Source organism: Puntigrus tetrazona, chromosome 13, assembly GCF_018831695.1.
Source record: "Puntigrus tetrazona isolate hp1 chromosome 13, ASM1883169v1, whole genome shotgun sequence".
NCBI lineage: Eukaryota > Metazoa > Chordata > Actinopteri > Cypriniformes > Cyprinidae > Puntigrus > Puntigrus tetrazona.
The window spans coordinates 6318936-6336412 of NC_056711.1; the positions used below are offsets into that span (position 1 = coordinate 6318936).

Consider the following 17477-nt stretch of genomic DNA (forward strand, 5'->3'; position numbering starts at 1 on the left):
TAAGGAACCAGCGACTGTTTTTACTTGCTTTTCTCAAAACATTTTTAATTTGGACATATTATTAAGCTTATTGCTCATTCGTTATTGCTGAATGATAGTTCATATGCATGCATGCATCTTTTCTTCGCTACTAGTTTCAGCACATGAATGAAATAAACATAAATGAACATCAGGATGAAAGAAAAAGTATGTCTTGCTGAAATGTTTCATGTCTCTTAGTGTTTCAACTAAGAAAAGACACCAGTAAAACAACTTGTCTACAATGTCCCATAACACAATTTTATGTCTAAAATAGGGTAGCTATTCAGAAATGGCTGTAGTGAAATATATTACTTACTCTTTATATTTTACTTAACTTATTAGTGATGTCTTGTTTATTGTATGTTTGCACAAAGCTGCCATTAAACATATTTTTTTATAATAATCAGGTACAATGTTTATATTCCACCGAATTGAAGTATAAAGATGGTTATAATCATTAAAAAAAAAATTAAAACTGCTTTGTGTCCAATTTAAATGTTTACTTTTTATTTGCAGTAAGTGTTGATCATAATATAAATAGCATTTGATCGTTTTTAAACTTTTGTTATTAATATACCAACTAACATTTTTTGTAGTTTAACATTAGTTGACATATTGACATATACTATACCTGAGATAGACACACACACACACACACCGTTTTATTATTACTGTAAACCATCACTGTTTCACTTTACATGGGCACAATGCAGCAAAACGGTGCACAAGGCTCAGGTTTCATCTCCTTTCACGAGAGAACTAGTGTTATAAAGAGGAGTGGAATAAGGAATACTGAAATCCCTTAACAATTCTCTCCTTGAATCACTTGCCAATTAAGTAGTTATTAGTTTGGCTCTTAGTTATGAGTAGAGATGGGAAAGAGGAATAGTTGAATTCTCCCTAACCATGTAAATGACGGTTAGCATGGCTTTCAGGAGGGATAAATGCTTGCCATATGGTCTGCTGGCCGTGTCCAAGTTTTCAAATTAGCGGCTCTCATCCCCCTCATTACTGCTGTTCCTAATGGAGGGGGGTCGTCCGCTGCACGGGTGAGGTGGAGGCTGACGTTCCCTCGTCCAATGACTAGTCTGTTCCCTCAGAGTGTGAACCATAAACACGCAACCATAAATTAGCAGATAAGCTGCGCTGGCACTAACTCACTCTGGAAGCTCCTGAGAGTCTGGCTGGCAGCTTCTGGCTACACTGGGCTATTACTTAAGGTTAGGTGGAAGTGGAACCATTTTTGTTAGAGATTTTAAAATATTGATCGCATATGTGACCTGCAGTTTTACGCATGAATTCTAACAGGGTGGCGCTGAGCGGCCTTAAGTCATTTAAACTGTCCTTCTCTAAGACACCGGAATCCATTTTTTTCTGATAAATCGTAGTTCTGCCAGATGTTATCAACAGTATCGGCAAAACCGATCGGTCAAACTCCAGAGAGGAAAAGAATTTTAGCACTGAATAAATGTCAGACCTCACCAGTACACTGAAAAAAAAGGTAAGTGGTTGCAAACAATTTATTTTAGCTGCATTTAAATAAAAAAAGTTTAAAGTTACTGAATTTATTTGAATGTAGCTAAAAAACATAGATTGCAACCACTTACTAACGTATTTTTTATTTTTAGTAATTATTTTAATATAATTGTTTTTGTTCACTATAAATGATATATTATAACCATTGTTTGCAGTACTAATGTAAAATATGAATACACTACATTTTTATTACAAATTTTATATTTAAAATTTGATTAAATTTTTTTATTATTTCATTATAATTATTTGTTATTTATAATGAATGATGACATTCAGTTAATTTTAGAAGTACTATCATGCAATTATATCTCTAGTCCCTGTTAAATTTCTGTTTTTCTATATTTCTATATTCTATATTAATTTTATATAATTTTATTTTATTGCTATAGCTGCAGCTGAACTTTGAAAAATCAAGTATTGAATGTATAGTCAGAGGAAATAGTTTTGAAAAATATTTTTTTAACCCATTATCCCGGCTTGCGACCTGTACCACATCCAGTTTGAGAGCAAAATCCACCGGCATCCATGGATGCCTCCATACGGACCGCAAAACATCCAGATTACATCAGATTATTTGCGGAAAGAGGATTTCAAAAGAAAAAAAAATCTTTAAATCAGATTGCTGGCTATTCTCCTAAAAGAAAAAAAACAGCATTAATGATACATAGTAAAGAAGATCAGTCTCATTTATATGTACAGTAAATATCACAATATGATGATTGGATTATGAGCGCAAGCAGCTTTTGAATCAGCGCGTGTCATTTCACAGTCTTGCGTGACTTCCCTCTGAATCCGTTCCTGGCGCTTCGTCATCAGCATCGTGATGCAGGCTGCGGTCTGTCCAGCAGGGAACAGCGGGGTCATTTGAGACCGGGCCCGTTCACTGCAGCGGGGTGGACGCATGCTTCTGTGCAATGCAGCTGTGTTTCGGTGAACCCGGCCTGGGGTCAAACACCTCCGCTCTTCACCCTCCCGTCACATCCATCAACGTCTCAGCACGGCTCCCGCACGGCGTGCTGGGAACGCGCCCCGACCGAAGAGATTCGGGGAGTGCGACGCTATAAAGCACTACGGATTCACATTTGAATTAGCTTCTGAAGTTGTTACAGACTCACCTGATGCCCTTGTTTCAGTTACGTTATAACACCGCCTCCCACGAGCATTGTGGTTGCGTCTCTTTCTTTCACACTCGTTAATGGCCTCTCTTTCACACCCGGACCCTCTCGGAGAATCTCTGCCCAGCTGTGCACCGATCCCGGCCTCTGCAACACACACCAGAGCTGACAGAAGGTGTGTGTGTGTGTGTGAGGACGTTTAGGGCACATGTGTTTCAGCAGAGGGGCTCTTGCGCAGCTGTATTGTGGGAGACAAACAAAGAGTTATTATTGTGTCTGTGGTGAGATGGTGTTATGAGGGGTGAGACGGGGGCTCTATGTGTGTGTGTGTGTGTGTTGGGGAAGCGTCTGATTGGGTGATGAGCCACCGCTGCTGTTGGAACTGATTGTTGACTTGCCATCTGCCATCAAGAAAAGTGTGTGTATGCGAGCGCTCCCCGTAGCCGTGTATTGAGTAGTCTGCGTCGCGGAGAGACGAGGTGGGAGGGAAGGAGTGAATGAGAAGAGAGAGAGAGAGAGAGAGAGACGCATAAACATGCAGATGTCGCACGGCATAATGACTGGAACTCCAGACTCAATCTCGGGCCGGCGTTTGCATGACTAGTGTGGGAGGAGACTGGGAGATTTGGTGTGTGTGATACTAGAGTCGTGTTTGCACTGTACACATCGCCTCGCCGCATTTGAAAATTATATGGATGCTTGTTATTGTGTAGATGTTTCGTTTGTTGTGATTGAGACATTTGCATCAGGAGTGTCTTTTGGAGAAAAAAAACGCTGAAACTGGATTTTTGGCGTTGGTCTTTGGCGTTGTAGTAGGGGAGAGTGGGATAAGCTCTGTCTTTCTTTTAATCAAGCATAATTTAATTTAATCAAATGATTGATGCGATTTTGAAAAGCTCATCATATGCTGTTATCTCTGATAGGAAGTTGCTCATGAGAAAATACTAAAACATTGAAGGTAGAAGTTCTGTCATGTAAAATAACGTAAATAAATGTTTGTCTATTTTAGTTTTGCTTGCATTTATTTATTTTATATATTTTGCTATATTCATGTATATTTTATTAACTAAATCTGAATTAATTAAAATTATTTTTTAAAAAAAAAAATTGGAATATTTAGTTTAGTTTTTTTGTTTTTGGATACAGCACATATTTTGAAGATATTTACATTTAATATTATATATATATATATATATATATATATATATATATATATATATATATATATATATATATATATATATATATATATATATATATATATATATATACACATTTGTATATTTGTATTCATTTAATTTTATTATATCATAAATATATTTAATATATAGACAACATTTTTCATATATTTATATGTGTGTGTGTGTGTGTGTGTGTGTGTGTGTGTGTGTGTGTGTGTGTGTGTGCATTTATATATACATAATAAATATTCAAAGTACACATAGATATTTACTCAAAAACGTTTATTTTATTACGATTAATCGCTATTAATCATTAGACAGCACTAGAAGCATTATTCTGTTATAGTAGATGTTGGGTTAAGTGTGTCAGATGCTTTGGGGTAAGCTGTGCCAGTAGCTTAACTAACTGCTTCCAAATGCTTTTACAGGTTACTGTAATCATTAATAATTAATATTAATAATATTAGGAAATGTTAAAAATCATCATGCAGCTTTCGCGTATACTGCTTATTAAACTTGTTCTTGGCTGTTTCATAAAATGCAAATAATGTGCAACAAAAGACTTTATAATTGTATTAGTAAATTAATCTTTTTATTTTCTCATCTGTGTTCATGTTTAATCGAATTTGAAATCATTTAGATGTTCCTCAATGATTCTGCATGGTATAGATGCATTTTGTTGCAGTTGATAGCAGACATCCTTAACTATAATTTTCAGGAGTAGCGCGCCGACCGTCTCATTTCTGCACAGCTTTACCCCACACGGTCCTTTCAGAGGAGCACACACACACTTACACACTCTTTTCCTCGGATCGTGGGCTCAGGCGAGGGGGCTCACGTTTGTTCTTCCCTAACTGTGGTTATAAAGGTCAGATGAAGATGCACCCACAGCTCGAGGGTGTAATAACTTATTTATCAACCGCCGTAAGATTGATCACAGGATTCGTAATTGATGACTCAGGCTTTTTTTCTTTATTGAGTTTGTCTGCACATTCAATTTCCTCCCTAATGCTAACTATAGCAGACAGAAGGAACATAAAAGAGGCATCTGTAACTTTTCATTTTCATTATGTGCCAGCTGAATGGTTAAACATGTATTTTTTTGCAGCATTATTTATAATTGTTTGTGCACTAAAACAGGATTGTTTTGACGGCGTTGAGCACATTATTCAGAACTGCTGTTTTTCCCGGCTTTAGTCGACCAGCTTGCCAGCTGCAATTAAGTGAAAGGCATTGACGTCGGAGTCTATGCCAAAATGATTTTATGCAGCTACAATTGTACAGGTCATTGTACTTCATATTACCATTTCAGTGACATTTTGGAGACCAAAAAAGCAATATTGAGTTTCATGTTTTCACCCTGTTCAATATATGTAAATGAAATCCTTTTCATAAAAGTTGATTTGATGATTGACTGACTCGAAGAATTTATTTTCAAATGTCCAGTTTGTTGTGACTAACAAAGTCATGTGATGCAGTCAACATGCAAAAACCCAAACATAAAAAAAGTTTTACAGATAGACCCAACAGGCTGTGTGTCCAAAAGTCTGTGTGTATGTGTGTGCATATATGTATACATATAAATGTGTGTGTGTGTGTGTGTGTGTGTGTGTGTGTGCGTGCGTGCAATGCGTATGTGTATAAAATCACAAAAAAAATAAAATCTAGATTCATGACAAAGTACGATTATTTCAGGTTCTAAAATGTGTGACTCCTCAAATACAAAATTGTGGGGTTGCACATTTATGAATTTATTTTCACAATTCTTTTTAACATAAATTGATAATAATAATACAATTGTTATTATTATTATTATTATTATTATTATTATTATTAATAATAGTAATAATAATACACTATATTACATTTTGAAAAGGTTTAGTAGTTTTTAAAAATTGGGGATGGGGTTAATAAGCTTTTTATAATACGTTTTGTATAAATTTTTTTCTAATAATAAGAATCTACACAAAAATATATATTTTTGTAATATTTGTATGATATATTATGGACTAATATAATATGGAATAATGTATCAAAAACATTCTGAAAACAATAATGTGTGCACTAATTTTTTCAAGATAAATTAATAAATTTAAGAATATATATGACAATGTTAAATATTAATTTTAAATATAAATGTATTTAAAATAAATAATGATCTTTTATATAAAGAACTTTTATATACATTTTGTATTACTCTTAAATATAATTAAATAATTATTGACTTAGCGTTTATTTATTTCATAATTTCTTTATTTGCCTAATAGTTAGGTATTACTTATAATATCTAAATCATATATTAGCCAAAAATACTTGGCTACTGGTATTAAAATGTGCTTTATTAACAGGGTTCCATTCAGCACTTACAACTAAAGGAAAGTCAAACACATCAAGAACAGCGGCTCAGAGTAAAACAGCAGTTTGTGAACTCAAGTGTCATATCTGTCCAGCCTCCATTGAGCGTCTTAATGGGTCTGTTCTGAATGAAAGCTGCTGCTTGTGTTCGTTCTAGAGTGTTGGATGTTGTGTGTGTGTGTGTGGCAGCGTCTGGTGGGCTAAGGGTGGGATGGTCGAGTACAGGCAGAATTACACGGCTATAGTTGTTTACTTCAGCTGTGGTGTGTGTCTCTGGGGGAGATGGGAGGCGATGTTGGTTACAGGAACAATAAAGGCTCTGGGATGCTTCACAAAGATGTGCGTGTGTGCGTGTGGGAGCAGAGGCTGGGACAGGGGCTGGTCAGACAATAGGGCCGAGGGGTTCTTGTATTGTCCCCCATTGCCAGCTGTCTCCCAGCGCAGCGGCCTGTTCTGGTGGATGCGCTGCTGAATAAATAATAGCAGAAACCCCTGCCACTCGGCTGTAATGGCCATTCAGAGGCCGGGGCCGGGGAGTGCATTTGCACCTGTTCACCACTGGCCTGATGGTGCGACTGAGACCTGAGCTGTTGTTCCTGTCTGCTTGTGTGTGGCCCCTGTGTTAGGGCCCTTTGTTCTCTTCTGACTGAGACCTTTTTAATGAAGTTGCTTCCATTTTGCTTACGTATACGCTACTGGGGGTAACGTCTTTTCTTTAAAAAAAAAAAAAAAAAAAAAAAAAAAAAAAAAAAGAATACATTTAATAACTTGTGTAAAGTAAATACATTTATAATATTACAAAATAATTGTCCCCCAAAGAAAAAAAAAATACGTACACACACACACAAAAATATATATATATATATATATATATATATATATATATATATATATATATATATATATATATATATATATATATATATATATTCCATAAAAATATTAAGCAACAATGTTTCTTAACAACAGAATCAGCATTTGAATAGTATAGTAAAAGAATAGAATAGCCTCTGAAAGTTCAGTTTTATGTTCATAGGAATAAATTGTAATTTAAAATATTGCAAAATACTATTTTAAATTGTAATAATATTTTAGGTTTTTACAGTTTTTTGAACAAATAAATTCAGCCTCTTGAATTCTATTTATAAAATGTATTGTAACCATTTTATTTCATTATATTAATCTATTCTATTTTAAGCCACTATGAAAGATTTTAGTTTCGTGTTCAGGGCAATCTTTGTATGTTTCCCTGAGGACTTCCGTTTTAAGTGTATGGCCGTCAACCAATTTGTTTTGATTTCTTTACCGAGAAACAATTTATTTTCTGTAGTAACCGTCAACAATGCCACCGTCGATAGAGATTAATTTATTTAACCCAGACTTCATTATCAGCCTTGCTGTAGTTCATTCTATAAGGACAAAACTATAGCTGACGGTTCTGATTTATGACGCTCAGAATGTTTACTGTGTGTTTTGAATATGAACTACATTTCAAATGCTCCCTGCGTTTCAGATGTTCGGAGTCTGCATGCATTATGCATGCTCCAGAGGCTACGGTAACATGTGTAAGTCACCCTGCGAGACCGTCCCGGCTCCATGAATTAATTATGCCCACGATGACGGACCCGTGTGCGTTTTTAGGAAACTTGTTGATATTCGGCGTGGGCCGTCTCGACCGGTAAAATGGACAAGAAAGCTCCTCGTGCCTTTGATCTTGTCTCGGCTTCAAAGGGTTGACAGAGAGCAACGTCGCTTTCACCGGAGAGTCCTGTAATCCATACACACACACAGGACGCGGACAGACGCATTGTCAGTGCGGCCCCTCACAATGGCACAGTGTAAAATAATCCAGTCTGCTCCTGGGGGACACGCCTTTCACTAAAGATCGTTCCCTGACCTCTGGCTGCTATGGCAACAGTTGGGAAGTTCTTCATTGTTGCGCTCGTCTCTTATTCTAAATGATTCATGGGTCAGGCTTTTCACAGCAAACCTCTGTTTACAGCTTACCTTCACTCACACATTGCACCGCGTCTAATTGGTGCGAAATGCGCATTAAATTTAATTATAACTCTTAATGTGCTGTGATGAACTTCTCGTATGTGTATTTGCTTTATGACATATGAAGGTACGCCTGGTCTTGCACTGTTTTAAGTCGAGTTGACCTTTCCTGCGCTTCTAACAAGACCGCAGCCGCTGAGCAGGACTGCAGGACTGCACGTTATGCAGAAAACGCTGCAGCCCGTTTAACGTGAACAACAGGCAAATTAGATTGCGAAACGGATGGCCTGATTGGGCTCAATTGCTGATATTTGATTAACCGATCAAAGTTGCTGCCAGTTCTTCCAATAATCGCATTAATTAGCCGTGTTTTATGCAGGAAACACAATCAGAGGTGAAGGGCAGGTACATGTGATTCATCTCCGTAGTAACCCTGACACAATACCATTATCCTTGACATTGTGATTCCATTTTCCATTAGGATTTTTCCTTGAAGACGTACAGCATTTAATTGATCGAAAATACACAAAAAAAGCAATACTTTGAAATATTATTGTGCACTGTATGCTGTATTTTAAAATGTAATTAGTTCTCGTTGCAAAGCTGAATTTTCAGACTTATTACTGCAGTATTTCGTATTATCTTTCAGAAAACATTCTATATGCTCATTTGCTTGAGAAACATTTCTAATGTACTTAGTTAAAACAATTGTGCGTTCGCATTCTTATGTTTTTTCAGGACCCTTGATGGATAGAAAATTTAAAAAGAACAGCATTTATTTGAAATAAAACTTTTGTAACACTATAAATGTCAAGTTTGAGCAATTTCATGTGCCTTTTTTGAAAAAAGTGTTCATTTTAAAACAATATCATGGTGTTCTTTTATCTTTTCTGAATTAAAGTACAAAAGAGTAGATTATATTATTAGAATATATTAACGCGTGTGTGTGTATTTGTGTATATATGTTTATGTGTTTGTGTGTGTGTGTGTGTATATATATATATATATATATATATATATATATATATATATAAATATATATATATATATATATATATAAACAGATTCTTTTCAAATTACATTGACTGAGAAAACAGATCAGGAGATGTTGCAGTCTTTGCAGCAGAACTGAGAATGCAGCGTGAACTGCATTTGTATGTTTGTGTTTGTTATCAGGATGACTACTTTAGCATTTTTTTTGCTCTCCTTCTCTCTCTCTCTCTCTCTCTCTCTCTCTCTCTCTCACACACACACACACACACACACACACACACACAGTGGGAGTGACTCTCTTACTCATGCTGCTCAACCATCAGACTGTCTGTATCTGTAGTTCAGTGCCATCTAGTGGCTGAAGGTGTTAACAGTGTTGAGTTTACACGACTTCAGTGCATGGCCAGATATGAACTTTTCTTTTGTTTCCTTCTAATAAACGTCAGATATCTTTTTAACTTCATGAGCTGATTTCTTTTGTTATTATTGTCATTTGTATTTTTTTCCATTAGTAGTTTTTTTACACGCTTACATTATTTTGATACTGAAAAAAGTCAATGATCTTATACGCGTATGCACATATCAGATCATTTGTGAATGACAGCAAGCCGTCATATTTTACTAAAGCAGATTGAGCGCGCTGCGAGCAGAAACGCTGTCTGTGTGTTTAATAGACAGGGAGTTAAACCTTTGACGCAGCACCATGTGTTTGCAGTGCTGTCACATATAGATTGCTGATGCTCAAACTATCCTGTTACACGTTCGAGTGTGTGTGCGTGTGTGATTTCCATGTGTGTGTTGGAGGAATGGCCTCTCCGTACGGGCCCAGCACGGCAGCTCTCTGCACCAGCTGGGGGGCTGGAGGAGCACCAGGAGGGCAAGCTGTGTGCAGCTGGCGGACTGAAATCTGTGCAGGCCTCATGGGAGCTCGGGCTCCCTGGGCACCCTCGTCTCCCTCCCTCACCCCCCTCAGCCGGCCTGACATCTCTCTGCTCCGTTGCCGCCCATTGTCTGATGCCTCCATCAAGCAACAGTCTGCGACAGGCATCTGCACTCACTTAAACAGACAAAACGGCCTTGAGGAAGTTTGGCTGAGGCGCATGCCGTTTCATCTCCAGTCTGTATTTTGCATAACGCACAGTAACTAAAAAGGTGATCGGTGTCATTTGAGGAGAAAACGAAGTTGCGTTTTGCGCTTTCGCAAAAATACGGACTGTGTGTTGTATGTGGATTAAGTAGCAGATGTTGGACAGTTGCTGATGTGTAGGATATCCGGCCGGTCATTTACTACTTTCACACTATCCTCAGTCCCTCGGACCATAAACCCCAGTCTCTGTTACACGCATACTCTCAGAGGTATCATGGAGCGGGGGTTTGTCAGGGTTACTCCATGTGCACATACACATACAGTAGGCACTCTTTCCTGCTGCGGTCTAATGACACTAATTCAGGTTAAGTGGATTGGCTTGAGTCCGCCCTGGATTGCATCTAAGTTGTCTGAGAGCCTCGTGTCGAGTCCACGGCTGCAGCGCCACTGGCTCACCCTGCTGCCCTCCCTTAGGACGCTCAGAGGACACACGCACTAATGCCTGCAGTGGAAGACATGCTTCAAGGGGAAATTTCATTTTACATTGCATGACACGTTAATTGCATACCTTTGCAAGTGTGTTAATTGTCTATTAAAAGTGATCACGTGCAGAAAAACCTTTAAATAAGATGATCAAGATCTTACAATACAATATAATATGATACTTTTTATTTATATTTGTTGCAGATAGCATGTCGTTGTTTTTCAGCATCTTGTGGTTTTAGAAAAAAAGGTACAAAACCCGTAATAATCGTAATAATTTTATTTCAAACAGAAAACAATGTTTATTTCGCTTACACTCACTGGCAGCTTATTCAGCTTGTTTCAAGAAATAACATACTCAATTTCGACTAGTTTTTTCTGAAAATCCGTCTTGATTTAAGAATTTGTAGATTTTGGCTGAAAACAAGACAAAAAAATCTAATCTAGAAAAGTGTTTTGTTTGCAGCGAAGAAGCGTATTAGTCAATATATTGTTTGGGAATTTTCACGGTTGGTGGACGTGGCTAGGTTGTCTTTTCCTTTTCATCTTTAAGGGGTCACTTTGGTGTCACCTCTTGTTTACGCCGCTCTTGGTCGGTGTGATGGTGGTGAGGCAGGCGCCAATCTGTCTTGTTGTGTCTGGCTGTATTAACAGGTGATATGACCTTCGTCTCTGTAAGGGGATCAGTGTTTAAGTCTTTGCCGGCAATTCTGGCGAAAATACAGCAAATCCCCAGAGCGTCGCTAAGTATTGTCGCTTTTACTCCACTCCTCCCCACCTTGGCTAAGCCCTGAAATTGCATTTGACAACTTCACAGCTGCATCGCCTTCCAGTGGAGCTGATTAGCATGTCTGAGTCTGTCCTGGTGTTGGTCACGTTCAACCAAGTACAGTTACATAAAGGAATGGCTGAGTCATTTGAAAGTCACTGACATTGTCCAGATCGGTCTCTGTAAAAGTCTCTCACTTTACTCTGGTCATTACTGTTCTGTCTCGCCCACAGACTGGTGCTGAGGCCGGTTTAGGTGCCGTTTACTCTCTTGTTTTGCACAGAAAATGGCTGTTCAGCTGTGGGAAAATGTCTGAGAATAGGCTTTTATTACAAAGAATATATATATATTTTTTGTTACGTGAAGGTCACTTTACAGCTGTAAAGCATATATCTGTTGTTTTTGACGCTTTTTAAATGCTTTTTGTGTATAAATTGGGGTTATAATTTTTCATTGCTTAATTATTACAGTGGAATTACACAGATAATACCAATTGCTAATTTAAAATAATAATTGCAATTAACATTATTACTTAATAAAGACGTTTCACTTTATTTCCAGGTATCTTTGTTGCATTAATAATAATACATTTATGTACTGAGTAATATTAATTAACAACATGTACTTACTATAGGGCAAGCACTATATTAAGTACTATATTAGGATTTAGGGTTATTGCATATTAATACCGTACTAAGTACATGTAATGTGTTACAAGAACACCTTGAAATAAAGTGGTTATTTAATAAAATTATGCATTTTTTACTATTATTACTAAATAATAACATTTTCTATTATTACTATTCAATTTTAAATTTTAAACAAAGACCATGCTTAATATATGAGACATGTTAAAAAAAAAAGAAGGTAAATTAATTAAGGTGTATATTTTTGTTGTCCAATGCGCAATACATTTAGGAGTTGATGCAAATGTTTTTGAACTTTTAGAAAAATGAATTCTCCTGTGATGTGTGGACAGAGGAAACTACTGAGGGCAAAATGTACATTTATTTCTTCTCAGTCCACGGGACTGAAAGCAGCCGCAGCCAACCGAATTACTCACCGAAGTCATCATAGTGAATGAACTTTTCATGAAAGTGCAGCAAGTTCTAAGCACCAGACCACGGGTCAAACGAGAAGCAATACTTCTGACAATAGTTTCTCTGAGCAACTGTTTGCTGCGAACGTGTGTGTGTGTGTGTGTGTGTGAATGAGTCAGAGTGTGAGTGTGTCCATGCTGCGTCCGTCTCTGCCAAACTGACAAAGTGACTCCAGCCGCTCTCCTTCGGCAAGCTGCTGCGGTACATGGTGAACAAAACACACCAATCTCCACGAGCGGCCAGCTCTCCCTCCCGCGCATTCTCCATCCGTACCGCACCACCTAATGCTGCCCACGTCTCCGACCACGTGCCGGGGCCCAGGCTGCGCTGTAGCGGCTGTGGGCGCTCGTGCCCAGGCGAGCTGGTGCCGCTTGGAGTGCCCGGCGTGTGCTGGAACGCGACAGCCCGCTGGTCCCAGGGCACCCATCACATGCCCATCTTTAAGCCATCTGCAAAGTAGAGCAGTTCCCGCCAAAGCATTAAATTAAATCCTTGTTTGGGCTGATTAACAAATGGCCTTGTTTTTTTGTGTTCCGTGGGCTTGTTTTTTCCTCCTGTCCTGCTGAAGCTCCATCACGTCAGAACGAGCGTGGCAGAGGCAGCGAGCCTTCGGGAAGTCTCAGGAGTGGCTGGGATGTTTTGGGGGGAAGTTTGCTCAGGATCGCGTCTGTCTCGAAAGCGGCCCGTCCAATTCTCCGTCCCACAGCCATCAGGCTGTCACAGACCACAGACAAATGAACAATTAATCTGGGCTTGTAATTGAATGGCACCCGGTATGATATTTTAATTGTTCAATTGGAGCTGTTTGGATCTCAGAACTTAATTGGAATGGGGCGGCAGGGACTTTGGATGTCCTGTTGCATATTTGCTGGTGATCGCTCAGGTATTACCTGCAAGCTTTTCAGTCAGAGAGATGGTATCGCCATGCAGTTTTTTTTTTTTAAATAGATGTAATCGTTGAAAAATCAACCGTATTCATCGATTGCTAGTCTGAAAGGCGTATCTAAAGGTGTTCACGACCCCGCTGCTTGGTAATAACGCTAACTGATAGGACTGTTCACTTTGACCAAACGCTCTGGAAACTTGACGGTTGAAGCATCACCGGCGCCTGCCAGACCAACTGTCCGCCTACTGTTTTGGATCTAAAGAAACAAATTTCACGATTGAGAAGCCAGTAAAAATGGTTTGATGAAACAGCACTGGCTGGGTTCGAGCGACATTTGCTTTTAGTCACGCAGCCCCTTCTGTTCAACCCCTGGCTCTGTCAGCGGTACAGTGATTGTGCTCTACGCCGGTTAACAAGAGTCCATCGCTGATCCAGGATCAGATCGTTGATTAAACTCTTTGCTTTGCGCTTGTCCATAACTGATCCACCAGTAACAAGAGTAATGTTGTGTGTGACAGCTTGTGCTCACTTTAGACAAGATAAAAGCATCTGTTATATTATATTATAATATATTATATTATATTGTTGATTATATAGCTACATAGCTAGTTGTTTATAGCATTCACCAGTATCCCACCACAACGAAACTGAGGTATTTAACATAAATATTAGCATTGTAACCTGCAATGTAAATTATAATAAAGTTTTTTGTTTTTTTAACTTTACAGAACAATTGCATTTTTTCAACAGTACTATATTTATATATTTAATTTTTGTTATTAAAGTTAGAGTTGGTGTATAAGTTTAATATTAATATAGAAGTAATAAAAATAAAAAAGTTATAACGTTATAAAAAAACAAAAAAACACTTTTTTTTACCTGCATGTCCTGTGAACTATAACCAACATCAGAGAACCATGAACTTGCAAAATTTGTCATTAAATTATTAAAAACATTAGCTTAAAATTCAAGTAATGAAAACATGCTAATACAAGGTCCTTTCGGATGTTGAATTTTTTTTTTTTTTATAAAGGATTTTATGTTATTCTTTTCTTTATATTATTATTTTGGCTTTTGTCAGTTTTTAGTGTTAGAAAGAGCATTGGAAACATTAGAAAACTGATGAGAGGAGAGGGGTAACTGAATAGTGCTGTTGCAGGCTGAATTCGATCCTCCGTTTGCCGTTTGAGCATCACACTTTTATGTGCTCTTTATAAGTCATGGAAATGAAGCTGAATGTTGTCTTTGAAAAATCAACAAACTAAAGTTTCATCTGTAGAGAAAATACCTTGGTCAGTGATAGACGGTCGTCATAGCAATCGTGCATACATTTGTCTATGTGTCGACTCACAGCCCACTTTTATCTTTCGTCCGTTTTCCCTTCTTTTTTTTTCTACCTTTTGATTGGAAGGCGGATGCCTCTGTTCAGCTGTTCCCTCCTACCCAGCGATTCCTCTTCCTCATTTGAGGCATACCGGCGAAGACCTCCGTCTCCTCAAATTAACATGAGCAGGTGTTTTTCTCTGATGTGTTAATTAGGAGAAGCTGGTGTCATTATGCTTTAAGTGGATGTTACAAATAGAACATGTTGTTTATTTTCTCTTCTGCTGAAAAAAAGTGATCAGAGCTGTCACGAGGCTCATGTGTCACTTAGAGAAGATCGTGGCTAATTACCAGGAGTTCAGATTCAGAAACTACATGTCTGTGGATTCTCCTGCGTCTGCGCTTGAACGAATACCAGATTGTCTATCTTAATAAATATGATCAGCTAGAACAGATTTAAACAGTTGAGTCCTGAGGTTAGATTGCGTAGTGTGTATGGCTTAAAGACAAAAATAGGATACGTTTGTGTTTTCTGTTTTGATATGTCTGACTTTATTTTTATAAACTTTTCAAAGATTTTTAATTAGCATTTTGTTTTCTTATTTACCGCCTTTTTATTTTTTCCCCTCACACACTTATTTTAGGGCTTCAGGCGGCTTGTAATATCATTTGTTGGACTGATTTTGTTTTAAATAATAAAAGTAATTATCTCATCTTGATGTATATTTCAGATTATATGTCCGTTACTGATTCTAAATTACAAAATGACAAAAATTGTAGTTAGTAACGCAATCCAGTACATTGCACTTTTTAGATAATAATATCAGGCTACTTTCATGACATTGATTTAAATAGGATAATTTTGTATCATATTATGAAAATGTAAAAAAGAATATATTACCTTCAGTGTTATTAACAACGCCAGGTGCATGTAACATTACATGGGCTTTGTGAAGGAATTGCTGAAGATTAATGAATAATTAATTCAGTCAATAAAATATAAATCAAATCTCATCAATCTAAATAAAACACTTACTAAAAATGAAATATTTTATTTGCCTGCACATGTGACCATTAACCAACAGAAAACTGTAAACACGCAAATGTGTTACTTAATTATTAAAATAATCAGGTGTATAAAGGTTCAGATGACAAAAAAGGTGATAAGAAATATGTAAATGAAAAATAATGTGAATTTTAATGTGTTTGAAAGACAATAAAGCCTTCCAAAGGCATAGTAATACATAATATAATTCAAATAAAAATTAATATGTTTGTCAGTAGTTGCTGCTTTGTTAATTTTTTTCCCAAAGGTTTTATTTTTGTGTGTGTGTGTGTGTGTGTGTGTGTGTGTGTGTGTGTGTGTGTGTGAGAATGTCAGCAGAACTGGAAGGCTTTCTGAGCATACATAAATTGTGGCCTATTTTTAGAAAGGAACATTTAAAAAATAGAAAAGATGAATTGAGGATAATCAATAAATTATAAGTAAATTATTGCTATTGTTTAAATATTGTGAAATCATGTAATCAATAAAAAGTAACTAGTCCATTTGTGAGTATTTTAAAATGTAATTTAATCTAAATACAAGTACTTAAAGTTTGAAATCTGACTTAATCCAGATTACATGAAATCAGTCACTAACCCTGCTCTGACTGTAGTATATGTTGTGAAATGTTCGGGCGTTTACCGTGTGGTGTGGCTGACGAGCAACAGACAAAATGCGATGCATTCGTATTCTGAAAATCAAACTTTTCATTGTTCGCTGTACGAAATTGCAAATGAAGTGTGTTTGGCTTCTGCATCCAGCATGCATCACTCAGCAGGCAGATGTTGTGTGCATTATCACTCTTGAAGCCTGTTATTGGACTGTGTGTGCGTGCGGCTTTGCCCCCTGCGTGGTGATGCTGACACCCTTGTAATCCTGCTGTTTATTATTAGATAGCGCAGGCTGTTGCACCAGAAGTTTTGCATGATAATATGGCATGACCAGCTGCTCAGCAGATGTTGTTTTTTGCGGCTTTAGCACAGAAAGGTTAAAGGTGTCTCTGCTGCCCCGTGTGAGGATTCTGTGACCCCCTCCGTGGTGCGTTTCCGCACGCGTTTCACTGTAAGCCGACCTGGTGCCACCGGCCCTGGTTTGGGTTGTTCTGACACCTGCCCTCGGATTTAGGCAGATGATGCAGGAGCTGACAGCTGGACTAGCGGTGGTAAACATGTTAACATTTTAATCCTGTGTTTAGTCATTTGCAAAGTCAAAATTAAGTCAATTCAACGGATAAGCACCGTCTAATCGCGTTCGTTCTGTATGTTTGGGTTATTAAGCTTGTGATATTAATTCACGCAGATTGTCACTAGCCGAAACAACGTGGGTTTTTAGTGAAAACGTGCTTTCCCTCAGTTGTCAAAGAAAATAAGTGTGAATCGGAGGTTGAGTTTTTAATGTGTGTGTGTGTTTGCATAAGCCTTTTGAGGTCATGAGTTTTTTTTTTTTCCCTTAGGTGAATATATTAAGAATTGGAGACCTCGCTACTTCCTGCTAAAAACCGATGGGTCCTTTATCGGATACAAGGAGAAGCCACAGGATGCAGATCTTCCCTACCCTCTCAATAACTTCTCTGTTGCAAGTAAGT

General features: G+C 37.6%; 1 protein-coding gene across 2 annotated transcripts in view; it reads left to right on the forward strand.

The window, feature by feature from the left end:
- Positions 1-17477, forward strand: part of akt3a (v-akt murine thymoma viral oncogene homolog 3a) — a 78812-nt gene that overhangs the window by 39730 nt on the left and 21605 nt on the right. For both annotated transcript variants that reach the window (XM_043256082.1, XM_043256081.1), the window contains one exon: positions 17346-17471. In XM_043256082.1, coding sequence (XP_043112017.1) covers positions 17346-17471 — 126 coding nt within the window. The remainder of the gene's footprint in view (positions 1-17345; positions 17472-17477) is intronic.